This window comes from Archocentrus centrarchus, chromosome 7 (assembly GCF_007364275.1).
Source record: "Archocentrus centrarchus isolate MPI-CPG fArcCen1 chromosome 7, fArcCen1, whole genome shotgun sequence".
Taxonomy (NCBI): domain Eukaryota; kingdom Metazoa; phylum Chordata; class Actinopteri; order Cichliformes; family Cichlidae; genus Archocentrus; species Archocentrus centrarchus.
In genome coordinates, this window is record NC_044352.1 from 20238324 (window position 1) to 20253389 (window position 15066).

Sequence of the window (15066 nt, forward strand, 5' to 3'; positions counted from 1 at the left end):
TGTGTGCGCGCGTGCTCGCGTGTGTGTGGCTAATATAATGTGCCCAATGCTCCCCTGGTACATGCACTTCAACCCCCCAAACACATACACACTCCTACTGTCCCAGGAGTGTGAGTATGGCCACGCCACACCTGCAGCCTGCATGGGGAATTGGAGTCTAGCAGTCTACGACAATCCCCATCCGTTTCCCAAATGACTGACTGAGTAACGGAAAGGGAATTGCCCTGCTCCCATTTTAGCAATAACATAGAAAGCCAACCTTCCGGAAGAGGTCGTGGTGAACACATCTGATCTGAACCAACTTTTGATGAGTTTGCATGATTTTAACCTGGGATAGACCTGAATATTTCCAACCATGACTTACTTTGTTCCAATGAAATGTAAGAGGCATATTAATACAGAGATTTGGAAGAAAATTTTGTGAGCATAAATCAGATTTTAGTGTATGCTTTGGAGACTGGCTAAAAAGAAATGCATAGTCAGCTTTGGCATTAGCTGTCCAAGACAAGTTTCTGTTCATGGCCAAAAGAGTACCAGTCCCACTTTAGCTTTTTAAGTGCTGTTGTTGGTATTAATGGGGGTAACCCCATTCCTTACAAAAAAACACTGCCACAAGTGAGTTGTCTCGCACTCTTGTCCCCTGGGACTCAGAGTGGAATGGGAGGGATTGGTGCACTGTGCTGACAGATGGGTCCTTGTTCCTGTCTTTTTCTTCATCTCTATCTCCTGCTCCCTCTTTTGCTAAAACACAGACACACTCACACACACCAAGACTGCACGAATACAATAGGAATTAAAGCTCTACACACATGCTCCCTGGCTCGCTCCTGAAAGCTGAGCCCCCTTGTGCTCATAAAAGATGCAAGGAGCTTGGATTTGTGAGAGGGGCTGGCATGCTAAGGAGTCGGGGTGATTTGGCACAGGGTGGTGAGGCTAGAGAGAGAGATGAAACTTCACTGTTGTCAAAGAAAAGTTTGTACTGTAGTGTTTTCTCTGTAACACTTTTTGGCAATCAAAAAGTGGACACATCTATTTCATGTGCAAATACATTTAATCCAGCTGTTTTCAAGTTATTTTATTGTTGTGTGTTAAGTCTCAGGGCTCTTGTCCTTCCACTTGCTGTTAATTCAGGCTAAATACGGTTACACAGCAGACTTTCCTGAGGGAGGGACTGACAGACCTACTGATACACACTCAAATACACTGAAACACATATACAGTAAAATTTTGGACTTTAAACCTCAGTTAAATGTTTTCATAAAACATCAGTTGTTCTCAACTTTGACTTTGGTGAAACTGGAAAAAAACATATACATAAAGAAGACCTTTTAAATAAATGATGTGTTTTTTCCCCCCGAATTAAACTACGTATACATGCAAACAACAGTGTAAATCAGAGCTCACAGTTGTAAGTTTTCACACTATTCCAACTGTAGCCCATTTAGATTAAAGTTATACTGCTGATAATACAGTATGGCAGACTCAGTAAAGGTGTGTGTGTGTATTGATGCCCCACAGAGAGGTGTAAGGTTTATTTATCTTATTGTGTTTGAACATAATCCCATATTCAACTCGATACCATCTTTTTTTCCTTCTGGAAAATCACTTGTTGTATCCATATGGTGCTGATAACTTAGTCTATTGGATCAAAATGGGAATTTAGATAAGATCTAGCAGCATTTCATCTCCAAAATATGAGTAGATTGTTTGCAGCTTATTCCTCTTCCTTTGGGCTAATGGATTTGGAAAACATTCCAATCGAGCAGAAATGTGTCTTCAGAATGGGAATCAGGCCTGAGGGCAATTCTCACTAAGTGGGGAGAGAGCCATTAAACAAAGGTGCCTGTGGTTTCATATTCAGGATACTTTACAACCTCTGTCCCAGGACATCAACAGTGTTTTTGGTTGTGCTGTTAGAGGGGGCTGAAGAGGGGGAGGAGGATCCATCTGCCATGCTGCCGGTCCTCTGGGAGATGGGCATATCCCAGGGGTGTTTTGGAGAGAGAGGGTCTGAAAGGATTACACCCAACCACTAATCAACGACGGTAATCTGTGGGCCCCCAATACAAAATCCCCTTCGATCCAAACAACAATTTCAGATAGAAGATAAAATCTGAGTATACAGACATCCAACTGACACTTAACAACCTGATAAACTTGAGGACAAATTCAGGTAATTTTTTTTTTCATTGGGAGAATCAACTGTGAAGGTGTGATTGGCAAAGAGCCATAGTGTCTCTGTGATCAGGTGCAAGTATCCCACAAGTGGCCTAGTCTGAATCCCAGTGTGACCATTATGCAAATATAGCAACTAGACAAGCCTACAACATAAATTTGTCTAACGGATAAAAGCACTTTTCTAATCAAATCTGAATGCAAAAGATAGTTTTTAATGTAACATGTGGTGATTATGAGCCAGAATAAGAAAAAAAAGTTAATCAATTCAAAAATATTTAATAAGCATTAGGCCCAGTATTATGTAGTTAAAATATATATTTTTATTTTCTAGAAAACAAGGGTCTGTATGTTCAAGAGGGTGAACTTATAACAGCCTATTTTATGATGTTATACGATGAGCAATGCACAGCGCTTGTCCCTGAGCTTATCCAAATATTCTGTCACCGCAGGCAACAACAACTCAGCAAGATGCAGCTGCTAAGTTGTTGTCCTGACAGGTCTCTCCATCCAGTGAAGAAATAGTGGGGAATCAAGTTGCCACTAGTTTCATTGTTCCCTGTCAGTATGGTTTTGATGTCTTGGGCTTGGGTGGGGTCTGGATTTGGTAGCGGTGGGTTTAAAGCTCCACAGGACTATAGAAGATGCTGCCTAATGATGGTGCCAGTCCTCCAGGGCATAGGGAACTGGAGCATCCTGGCCTGCACCTCCACTACCTCCTGCAGAATACCCACTGGCTAGGCAGCCTCTAAGCTCCTTCTATCCCCATAGCTTCATTGTTCACTGGGCCCGGCACTGTCAATATTAAGCCTGGCTAATGTGATCTAGAGGCAGCTGGAGCAGCCCCGATTATTACCATGACACAGCCGACTGAGGGGTGTAATGTCATTAAAAATAAATCAGGTGGTTTGGAGATTTGCTGTAGCAAGGGGGACTTTGAATGACATTAGGTAGGAGAAGTGCCATAATTTCATTAGTCAATTGAGGCACCTCAGAGGATCTGTTGAAACATTTCCTTTAAGTTGAAGTAACTGAATCTGCTTTCACAACAGTTGACACAACACGGAGAATAAAGAAACCGATGATGGTAGTATTTTTCTTTTTTTGTCTAATAATTTAGAAAATTAATTTCATAACCATATGGAGACACCTGCAAAACACAAAAGGATAATATTTCAATTTGCTAATTACAGCATATATGGTTGATAATCTATTTCAAAGCAGACGTATAGAATATTCTCAGAGTTATTAGCCTCATGCGGTGGATTATTGTTGGAAATGATGAGGAAAACGTGAAGCCCTGGTAATCTTCTTAAACTATCTGACACTGAGCTGTCTGCTCGGCAGACTCATCAGCAGTCAGCTGGCAAGTGAATAGGCTGCAACCTGACAGAATTAATAGGATTAACGCTGAAAAATAAAATACAGTCCATGTAAAAATGAATAAATAAAAACATTTTAAATAATTCCTTATTTTTAATTGATCTTGTTTTATTTTGGTAATTGCATGGTAATTTTGTTGTTGCTGTTTGGTCTTTTTTTTTTTTTTACCCTCATTTTGCATGTTCGATCGGCTATTATAAAGCACCAGAAGTGCCGTTGGCCGCACAGCAAAGGTCTTGTGTTGCTATTGTTTCGACGCACTGGACGCATAAAAGATTATTTCAAGGCCCATTGAACGCGCGATGGATTGTGCCCAAGAGTGACTGAACAGTGGAGCGCAAAGACTATCGGATGAGCGGGTAGAGTGACTCTAGAAGTTGTATTTTTCAGCATGCACAGTGATAGTACGATAATTTATCATAAAAATGTCACTCCTAAAGCCTCATTAAAACGCTTAAGCGGATGCATTGCATTCATCCGTCCATTTGTTCAGGGCAAACGTTTAATGGGGTCTAGTGCGTCTTGTCCTGTGGTATAATAGTGACATCTAGTGATACACTTTAGGACTGCTATTGCTATTGTTCAATGATTGCCAAAGTATGGGTTGCGGCCCACTGGTGGGCCGTGAAGGTACTGCAGGTCAGACGCAAGAGGCCATTTACATCTGATTTTATTTTATTTTTTATTTACTTAACTAATATTCTTAATTTTCCTAAGATTTAAAATTTAAAAGATAGGAATATATAATTATAAAACTCACATCTTTCAAACTTTTAGACAACTTGATCTTGTGGGATAAACTTACAGGATAATATGCACTTATATACAGTGAATTAAATAATATGGTTTATTTCTATAGGATAAAAATTTTTTCATCTTGTTCCAAAATCAAACAGATTTTGAAATTATTACAGTGTTCTTCTGAGATCCCAAAGCAATTTTTGAATAAGCTCTTACAATTTAGTTTACTATTAAATGAAATATCTGCATTTTAAAAAGAAACTGAATTAAGGGAAAAAAAGCAATGTTATTTAAAAATGACTTGCTTACTGCCATTCTCCCTTTTCTGATCCAATTTTGATCCAGAATTCATGTTATATTTTGTTGTTAGTTGGAAAAAATTAATAAAGCCACTGAATTGAGAATCAACCTCAACAAATAAATCTCCAAAGTAGATTTGTGTCTCTGACAGGAATTCAAGCAAATGTGTAAACTACAGAATGTAAAATTACTTTATTAAAAATATACATAAAATGTGAGAGGTTTTTATGAGTTTATCAGCAAAATTTCTTTTATCAAAGTTAAAGCTGCTCCTTCTTTCAGAATTTCATCTTATTTTATAGGCAGATTCTGCACCAGAAAATCTACAACTTTTTTTGGTCCTGGGACAAAGTGTCACACAGATACAACTAAGTGAATATTAGAGTAAATTAACCCTGAAAGTATGATAGAATAGAATAAAATTAGAAAATTTCAGGACCTCCAGAATCCAAAGCCGTGGCCGTAGGTGTGAATGTGTGTGTCTTGCTGCGCTGGACCTGTGATGGACTGCTGATCTCTGTGGTGTGTACTCTGCTTCTGACAATTGGAAAATGCTTCAGCACCCACAAACCCTAAACTGGATAAGTGGTTAAATAACAGATAATTTACCTTAAGAAGCTTCAAAGATTTTTCAAGTTTCAAATTTTCAACAAAACAAGTGACAAAAAAAATATATTATATATTATATCTATTTCTGGGTATATATAGCATCGTGTAGCACCCAAGCCCCTTCTCTCTCCCTCTCTTTCTCTCTCTCTCTCTCTCCCCCTCTCTGACACACACACACACACACACACACACACACACACACACACACACACACACACACACACACACACACACACACACACACACACACACACACACACACACTTCTGACCCAAATAAAAGAAGTCAGGAGAGGATGGTAATTTCTATATTTGTCCCTTCTTTTTTTAACACCCTCACTTTCATCTCCACTCCTCCCACGCTTTGCTTCACTAATTCACCTCTGCCTCATCCACCTGCCAGTCCCTGAGCATCATCGGCATCATAAATCAGATCTCCTCCCCCCTCTCCTCCACAGGATACACCCAACTTACTTCATAGCTTGATATTTTTCCTCTCAGCAACATACTGGCAGTTAGTGCAGAGATCTGACACTGAATTTAACTATTCTAGGACTCAAGGAATGGCTCCAAAAAGAGAACCCTCCATTAAGAAGTGTCCCTCACCAGTGACCCAACCCAGACTTGGTCCTCCTTACCCCTGCCTGCCTTCAGCTCCTGCAGCTCCAAAACCGGAGCAAAAGCCTAGGATGCTGCGTCCCTCTGATTCACCGTTTGATCCTAGCTCTTTGGAGGTGAGTGGGTTGATTGCAGCACATATTTTTGTAGCAAAGCTTATGTGGGGCATTCATAAAGTATGACTATAGCAATTGCAATCCTATTTATTCAGTCTTATTTTACACCTAGTATATAATTTATCCCTCTTAGAATAAATAAACTTCAGTGAAAAGATATACAATAGTGGTCTCTTACATGCTGTGATTCCAATTTCATTCCAAATAATATCTCTGATTATTTGCAAAGTATATCTCTATAATTGTGCAGCTAATTAAACAGACCAAAGATCTAAGCTAATCAAATAAATGGGACACTAAAAGCAGGACTGGTTGTCAGTCAGTGAGTGGCCTCCTTAGAGACAGTTTCCCGTCACAGCATGTGCCATTTCTCTCATCAGAAAGATGATTCCAAAAAAAAAAAAAAATCATTGGCCTGTATCTCAAGACCCACACAACAGTGATTTCTACAAAAAGAAAGTTAACACCACTGAAGTTCAAAGTGAGCAAAGTGTTTTGTTTTTTGTAGAAAAAATAATGAGTACTTCTCAGTTACTGTATTCAAAGGTTGTGATTTGAATGTGATTTGCCAACATTAATTTCTTATCTTACCCTCAAAAAGTATAATCACTAAAGAGATCGTGGGAGCATTAGAAAATGACATTAGTTTATTCTCCATTAATTTCATCTGTTTACATAACTCTTCATCCACCATTCAGGCATAATGGCATATGCTCACTGGCCACTTCATTGGGTACACCCATTCAACTGCCCATGAATGCAAATATCTAATCAGCCAGTCACTTGTCAGCAACTCAGTGCATTTAGGCTTGTAGACATAGACAACCTGCTGAAGCTCAAATTGAGAATCAGATTGGGGAAGGAAGGTGATTTAAGTGACCTTGAATGCGATATGGTTGCTGGTGCCAGATGAGCTGGTCTGAGTATTTCATAAACTGCTGATCTTCAGGGATTTTCCCACCCAACCATCTTTAGGATTTATAGATAATGTTATGAAAAAGAGGAAACTATCTAGTGAGTATCAGTTTTCGGGGCTAAATCAGTGTCAGAGGAGTACAGTCAGACTGCTTTGTGATGACAGGAAGGTAAGAGTAACTCAAATAAACACTTGTTGCAACCAAGGTATGCAGGAGAGCATCTCTGAATGTACAACAAGTGAAACCTTGAAGCAGATCAGCTACAGCAGCAGAAGGCCACACCAAGTGCCAGCTAAGAACAGGAAACAGGCTACCATTCACACTGGATAACAGAAGATTGGAAAAACGTTGCCTGGTCTGAGAAGTTGGGATTTCACTTGCAGCATTTGAATGGTAGAGTCAGAACAAGATGAAAGCATTGATCCATCCTGCCTTGTAGCAACAGTTTAGGCTAGTGGTGGTGATGGTGCAACGGTGTGGGGGATATTTTCTTGGCACACGTTGGACCCCACAGCCTACCTGAGTATCGTTGTTGACCATGTCCATCTCTTTATGACAACAGTGTACTCATCTTCGCATGGCTCCTTCCAGCAGGATAACACACCAAGCTCAGACAATTTCCAACTGGTTTCTTGAACATGACGATGAGTTCACTGTACTCAATTGGCCTCCACAGTCACCAGATATCAGTCCAATAGAGCACCCTTGGAATGTGGTGGAAAGGGAGATTTGCATCATAGATGTGAAGCTGACAAATTTGCAGCAAGTGCTTGAGGAATGTTTCCAGGACCTTGTTGAATCTACACACACAAATAATTAAGGCAGTTCTGATGACAAAAGGGGGTCCAACCCAGTACTAGCAAGGTGTACCCAATAAAATGGCCAGTTAGTGTATACCATACAGACTAAACTTTAATTTTCAGCTGTAAAATACCCTTCCTAAAATACAGTTGTGTCCTTCTGATATGGCAAGACTTCAAGGATTGTTAAAAATGTTTGTATGTGTTAGAGAAATGTTAACCAGTATTGCAGGGGGATATTTGAATATTTTTGGATGTCATAATATTTATGTGGACTTTGGTCCTGTTAGGGCAAGTAGATATAAAATTTCAATGGATAAAGCAATTTAGTAAATCTTGATCACTATGTAAAAATATTTGAACATTACAAGTCCAAACGTTAAGGGCAGGAATAGGCAATCACTCTTAATTTTAAAAAATGTATTTAGGTTTGCAATAATATTTCTATCTCTAATAATATTTGAGCTTGTTTGGTGCCTCAGCTTTTGCTGCCATCCTCATGTGCTTTAAGTGTTGCCACTGCATGCAGTGTTTTATAGTGAGACTGTCCCATTTAGCTAGTGAAGATATGTGGGCCATTTAAGTTACCAAGTGCAGACATGACAAGAAGCCAGACCTCCTTTCAGGAAAAGGAAGCTCTTTGGCCTATAATGTTATGTGGCATCAGTCCATGATCTCAAGTGAGCCATTTTTTTCTGCATGGCCGTGCAATCACATCATTAATGTAAAGCCAAAGTCTCTCAGCACAATCAAGCATTAATATTGGGTGGTGATGGTGGTGGTGGAGGGGTGTCACCAAAGTCAAAGGGACAAAAGTTCTTTTGAAACATCCTTAAAATACTTCCTAAACAAAGGCTGCAGTGGCTTGTTGATTGTTTGCAAAGTAACAACAGTTAATGATGGAGTTCATTGTTTAACTTTTTTTGTATGTGGTTTACTCTCAGTGAAAAATACCAGATCTATAAATATTCAAAATGCAAAATACCCTTCCTAAAAGGGTATTTTACATCCTTTAAAAAATTCAGAGTAAAGAGTTGAAACCAGCATTGAGGGCTTGCACACGTGAAGAATTTGCTGAATGATGCTTGCAGGGAGCCCCACGTACTGTATATGAAACTCTGACTGCAAAGGAGCTTTCCCTCTACAGCGGACATCATTACATAATCAAAATGACAACATTCTACCTAATGTGAAAAAAAATATATTAAAATTAATGCACATTTGTGAATAGGGAGAGAGGAGTTTACTATAACCATCAATGAAAGGCCAGAGCAAGCAGCATAATTCAGTTTTAGGCTAAAATCTGATTTAAGCCCTAAGCCATTTATTCCATTTATATGTCACCTTAATCACAAAAGGATTGGTTTAAATAGGTTTTGAGGCGCACTATTCATGTACTGTAAATCACATACCACCTTGAGCTTTGTTTCTATATATGGAGCGCGGCGACTGCTGGGACGTCAGTTCCTGCGTCCTGTGCGTCGTGACGCAGAGCTGCTCGGGTTTCCTCACCCCACCTACTACCCGCTCCGTCACATTCTTTGGTTTGCCGTCGTCTCGGACACACCTTATCCAGCGCAGCCATGGTGGGTTTTTTTTCCTTTCAATTATTAGCGTTCCTGCAGTCGTTGTGCAGTTAGGCATTAGTTTCACCGTTGTAAGAAACTAGCTGAACCTTGCAGAGGTGTTAAGATCAGACTGAATGTCTGAATTGGACCGCTGGGCGCAAGCGGAAGTACAACTCAAGATAAGCTAGCACTAGCTTGATCGCCGGATAAAGTTAAAAATCATACGACTCGTCGAGTAATACAACCACTGCGTGTATATTAAGCATTACTGAATGTGATAAAGTTGGGAAATGTTATCTGCGAGCAAGTCAATCTAAATAACTGAAAACTATGTCCAGTAGACTTTGATGTAAACGCGAGCTTTGCACAGCCTAAGGAACCATTTTCATGCAGCCTAATTTCTTTTTGAACAGTCTGACTTCTCAGAAGATCAAATCCTCGGTGAGTTTTGTTTTTGTGTTGTGGCATTTCCATCCTATTTCTCCTGTTTGGTGTTCTTTCATTCCTGCTTTTTCCAGATGACACTTTGCCCTGTATCTCCACTATCATCCTGCTGTATAATCCCCGTACGCCGCCGCCGCCGCAGCAGCAGTAGTAGTCGTGGCTTTAGACTAAATTTGCCTTCTGTTTCTCCTTTTATATTTTCGTACTATTTCATCACTTTTCCACTTGCCGACTGCTTGTCCTTTACAGATTGAATTTAACCTGGATCAGATTCATGGTAAGTCATTGTAAAGGGAGCACCTTATACAAAACTGATGGCCATCTCGGAGTGTTTCAGGGTGTGATCTGCATGTCGGTTTTTGGAGCCAAATCTGTCATAAATGTGTGTGAGAGCCGCTTTGCACTGTTGTTTGGTACGTCAAAATCAGCCGTGTTTGCACATAATGATATATTACTCACCAGCTTTGATGTGTCTTGCAGGGTTTTTTTTATTATTATTTATTTATATATTTATTTTCTCTGTCAGTTAAAAGTTTTGAAAAGCCAGCCGTAGCCAAAGCCCATATTGGCTCTCATAAGTCTTGTTCTGTTGGAGTGCAGGCATTCCAGCTTTTGTCAGTGTACCATAAACTTTGCCTGTTATCTTCCAAGTAGCTCATCTCGAATGTGCCCATTTTTGGTGCTGGATAAAGTGGTGGATAGTTTCTGTCCTAGGGCTGGTTTGTTTAATCATCGCAGACATAATAGGCCAAAGCTCCTCTCACTCTCCTCCTCCTTCTCTCCACTCCTCTAATAACCAAATATGGTGTTGGGAAAAGTGCTCACATGCCCAAAAGGAAGAGACGCATTCCTCAGAACAGGGAGGAAAAAAAAAAACCTCCACAACAGTGCCTGAGCTTTTTTTTTTAGTCAATAGTTTGTTCTCTAACATTAAGAACCGCCTGCTGACCAGATATTGTGTAATCCAACTCCATGTCTCCCTGATTGTTAGAGCTTAGACAAGCATTTATTTGGCTGTTTGACTTAACTAGAATAGCTGATGTTAGATCATTGACAGTTGATAAAACTAACTCCACTTAAACAGCAACAAAAATGCTTGATACTTGTTAATGCAAACGCTTTAGAAGGCTTGGGCTTTTACAGGTTTATTAACTATTCATTAGTAGTATAAAATGACCATGTGTGAACTTACCAGACAGCGATAGTGTCAAATGAAGCGTCTTATAGCTTTGAGAAAATGTTCCAAGACCATTCTGCTAGATGGACTCTTTTGAGTCTGATCAAAACTAAAAGATTGTCCAAAGTTATTAGAGAGCTGTTGTTAGAGGTGGTACTAGATCAACAAGAACCTTAACTGAAGCAGACAATTGCATAACAACTATTTGATATTTTTGCAGAGGTTTGCTGAGTTGAGTTTATTTTGTTGCATTTGTGTGTTTTCTAGTAAAATTACTAAACATGTCACAGATGACTGCTTGTTAAAGAGATTTGCCTGCTTTTCAACATCTTGTTTTAATACTTCTTGTATTTTGGTTGTTTTTAGCCTTTGTTTATGGAATGAACACAACCTGTTGAGATAGTTTAGATGGAACTATACTAACCCTTAAAATACAGACACTAACTGCAGTAAATTGATCATGACAGTAAAGTGCATTTGCTGACTTGAGGAAGTGATGTTTGCGGTGTCATCCAGCAGAGTGCAGATGCAAATTTTTTTATTCAAAGGTTGCACCACACTTTACCAAAGATTTTTAGATTGCTTCTGTAAAGTGTAGAATTTTTTCTGCTGAATAAAGCAGTGCACTATGGTCCATTATCCTAGATTGCTGAAATTATCATGCCTTGAGTGTCACACAGAACCTGGACAGGTTTGTCAGTATGGTGCACACCCTGCCTGTTCTCTTTAAATGTAGCCTTTGCCAGCAGAAAGACAACTTGAAAGTTTACAGATGAGTCTTATTCAGGATCTTTTGCTAGTCTGCTTGTTCTCATGTTCTTTTCCAATCTGTTGCTTTTCCACTTTCATTTCTAGTTCATTTCCTGTCTCTTTATCATTTCTCCTCATACTCATGTGCACATCTTTTCTTGAATAATTCATTGCCCTAATTCATCACGTCTGTGTATCCTGCAGAGTTTAAGGAGGCATTCCTGCTGTTCGACAGGACAGGAGATGGGAAGATCAGCTACAGCCAGTGTGGGGACGTCATGCGGGCCCTGGGACAAAATCCTGTCAACGCCGAGGTGCTCAAAGTCCTGGGCAACCCCAAGGCTGACGGTGAGAGAGCAAGATTCAGTTTACTAGGCATTACTTACAGCGGTGACAAAAGAAAATCTCTTCTGACACAGACTTTTTTCTTTTGCAGAGATGAACATCAAGACGCTAGACTTTGAGCAGTTCTTGCCCATGTTCCAGGCCATCGCTAAGAATAAAGATCAGGGGACAATGGAGGATTTTGTGGAGGGACTGCGTGTCTTTGACAAGGAGGGCAATGGCACAGTAATGGGAGCAGAACTACGTCATGTCCTCACCACGCTAGGCAAGCTATATTTTTTTATCACCCTTTAATAGCTATTCACATGGAAATATTGGACTATCTTGGGATCACACTATTCATGTTCTTCTGGGAGATTGTTGTTATTCCTGATATTGTTATACATTGTTAAATTTATTTACTGAAAACTGAATGGCACATTTGTAAATTGGCATCCTCTCACTTGCAAATGTATTTTTAGTGTTATTTATCTTTCCAACACTTTAATTTGCAAGTTTTACATTACTTCCATTGTGTTCCATTTATCAGGTGAGAAAATGACAGAGGAGGAAGTAGAGACACTCTTGGCAGGACACGAAGATGCAAATGGATGCATCAATTATGAAGGTGAGAGCAGATAATATAAAAGGTCAAGATGGGATGCTGGCTACAATTAAGCTAATGCAACAAGATGTCGTCATCTCACCTAGCCTCAAAAATGTAATATAACCCCAGTCATGCATGACATTGTATGTGGGACGTGCTGACTTCAGTTATTGTGCACTTTCTGGGAGGTCATTTGAGGATTGTTTTGGTTTGTTTGTTTTAATGTAGTTTAAGGTTATATAAATGTTGATATTCAGTTTATGGTAAGTCTGAGTTGGGTGTTTATTTCACGGAGCCTTTTAAAAGGGGTAAGTGTAAACTGTCACATAGACATAAGTGTACTACTAAACACATGAATCCATATGAACACAAATGTTCATATGGATTCAAAAGTAAATCCTGCAAAATTCCTTCCTGTGACCTTTCAGGGGGCTCCATACCGTTTACCTTCTAATACCTGTTCTTACCTCTTCTGCTTAATGGACTTCTGTAAGAAGCCCTGCTTGAATGTCAGTGTCTGACAGTGTGTTAATGTTCTTCTTCCACAGCGTTTGTTCGTCACATCATGTCGGGCTGAGGGCCGGTACGGGCATTGTATATCATGGGATAGCACCTCCAGGCTTTCCTGCTTTTTACTCACTCCGTAATCGAGCTGCATTAGGCCATCCTAACACTAGTCAGCTGTAGTTGCACTGTTTGTATTGGCAAACAGGGACATTGCGCTGTTGCTAAGTAGATTTGACCTGTAGCCGTTTGTGGGAAAGCCTGGTGGTCTTCCTTATTTCTACTTGAGGTTTTGACCCATGTGTACCCTCCTGCTCTTCTGTCCTGCTCTCTCCTGCAGCCCTCTGTCTTGGCCCCTGGCTGCAGCATGGCCCTCTGCATGTGTCTGTGACTCCCCTCAGTTTATATGGGGATATAGTGGACACACAGGGAAGAGACTGGTCTCGTTCAGGAAAAGCCTGGTGGCCATTTGAGCTGACTGGTGTGGTGGTGTGAATATGATGCAGCTTTTCTAATATCATTTGCATGTCATTGGTGCTATTAAACAGGCTTTTACCATATTGGTGTCAGAGGTACTGCTCTTTTCAAAGACACAACACACACATAAGATGTACTTTCAGATAGCCATGTTTATTGCCTTTAGATAGTATAGTCACCAGCTTTGGGAGAGTGGACCAGTCCCTTTTTCTACTAACCAGAGAATCGCAATAAGTGGCTCCTGTGCTGACCGTTTTCTCCTCTGTATTAATGAAAACTGAATTTGTAGCTGGCAGTCTCTGAAACGGACTGTAGCTCCCTTGACCTTCTCCGCTTTTCTCCTTCTTCTCAGCTAGAGGAAAGCATACAGCGAGGATGGCTTCTCTAACCAGCTCTTTTTGGATCTTAGAGGGCCAATTGCTTTGGCTTAATAGGAGATAGAGATGATTACATCAACTCTTTCTCTCATTCCCCTCTTCAACCCTTCTTTTTGCTCTGGGTGAGCAGAATGTGGGGGATCTGCCTCCAAATGCAGCATTTCCCACCCAGGCTCATCAAAGCTGGATGAGGAGGGGGTATTAGCTCCACATGCTGTGGTTGGAGCAGGTCTCTGTTGACATTTAGACCATGAAACTCACACTTGTCTCTCTCATTTCTCCTTTACAGAACTGGTCAGAATGGTTATGAGCGGGTGAAGACGAAGAGCAACCCACTTTTTTTTTTTCCCATGTACCCTCTTTTTTTTCCATTTAGCTTCTTTCCGTGAATTATTTCTCCAACTTTAATTTAAGAAGTGCCTTTACATTCCTCACAAAAGATCCAGGTTTTGCTTCCAGGCCTTTTCCACCTGTGTGACCAACTTTTATTCATTTGGGTTTATATTACCTGCAGCAACACTTCATCTTGTAAGAAAACATAAACAGTATGCAATAAGTAATGTTTGATTTTAGATAGGACCTTAAAGTATATATATATATATACTGTCACCAACCTGCCATGTCATTGGCGAAGGCTTCCTACAGCTGAATAACAATGTTTGTGATTGTACGGTAAACCAATACATTTAAAGCCATGTTACCATGAGGCAGAAAAAAACATTTCAGATTTGTTTCTATGTTTTGAAATCAACCAAATTTTGTTGCTGCATTTAAATAAATTTTTCCTGAAAACCTGTCTTTACTGTTTTGCTTGATTCAGTGTAATACTGTGAATGAGATTTTGCTGTAGTGTCTCAGGTTTTGCAAGGAATTGATGTTTTCTTTGTGGTGCTTTTCCACTGACACAAGAGGGCAGTATTACTGCCAGAATCTGCCTCGCTTAAGGCTTCACTAAGTCCAGAAAGCTGGTATGTAATGCTCCCTTATTCACAGGGGGTCACCACAGCAGATAGCTTCACGTATTTGATTTTGATTTTACACCGGATGCTCTTCCTGGTGCAGTCCCCGAGGGATTTGTGTGTTCTTGCAGGATCAAACCAGGCATCTTTCACTTGTTAGGCAAATGTGTAAACAACTACACTATTAGTGTCATCTGTCAAAATATACAGTGTATAGCACA

At 40.1% G+C, this 15066-nt stretch overlaps 1 protein-coding gene across 3 annotated transcripts; it reads left to right on the forward strand.

Moving 5' to 3' along the window:
- Positions 1–3894: 3894 nt before the first annotated feature.
- zgc:153867 (myosin light polypeptide 6) lies at positions 3895–14682 on the forward strand. Of its 3 annotated transcripts, XM_030732946.1 has the most exons (8): positions 3895–3917; positions 5761–5941; positions 9640–9667; positions 11802–11945; positions 12034–12207; positions 12472–12549; positions 13077–13111; positions 14176–14682. In XM_030732946.1, exons 1-7 carry the CDS (start codon positions 3910–3912, stop codon positions 13103–13105), a joined length of 642 nt encoding a protein of 213 aa, XP_030588806.1. In that variant the 5' UTR covers positions 3895–3909; the 3' UTR covers positions 13106–13111; positions 14176–14682. The 3 variants fall into 3 exon arrangements, with proteins under 3 accessions (XP_030588806.1, XP_030588805.1, XP_030588807.1); XM_030732945.1 differs by lacking the exon at positions 13077–13111; XM_030732947.1 differs by lacking the exons at positions 3895–3917; positions 5761–5941; positions 13077–13111 and adding an exon at positions 9154–9244.
- The last annotated feature ends 384 nt before the right edge of the window (positions 14683–15066 follow it).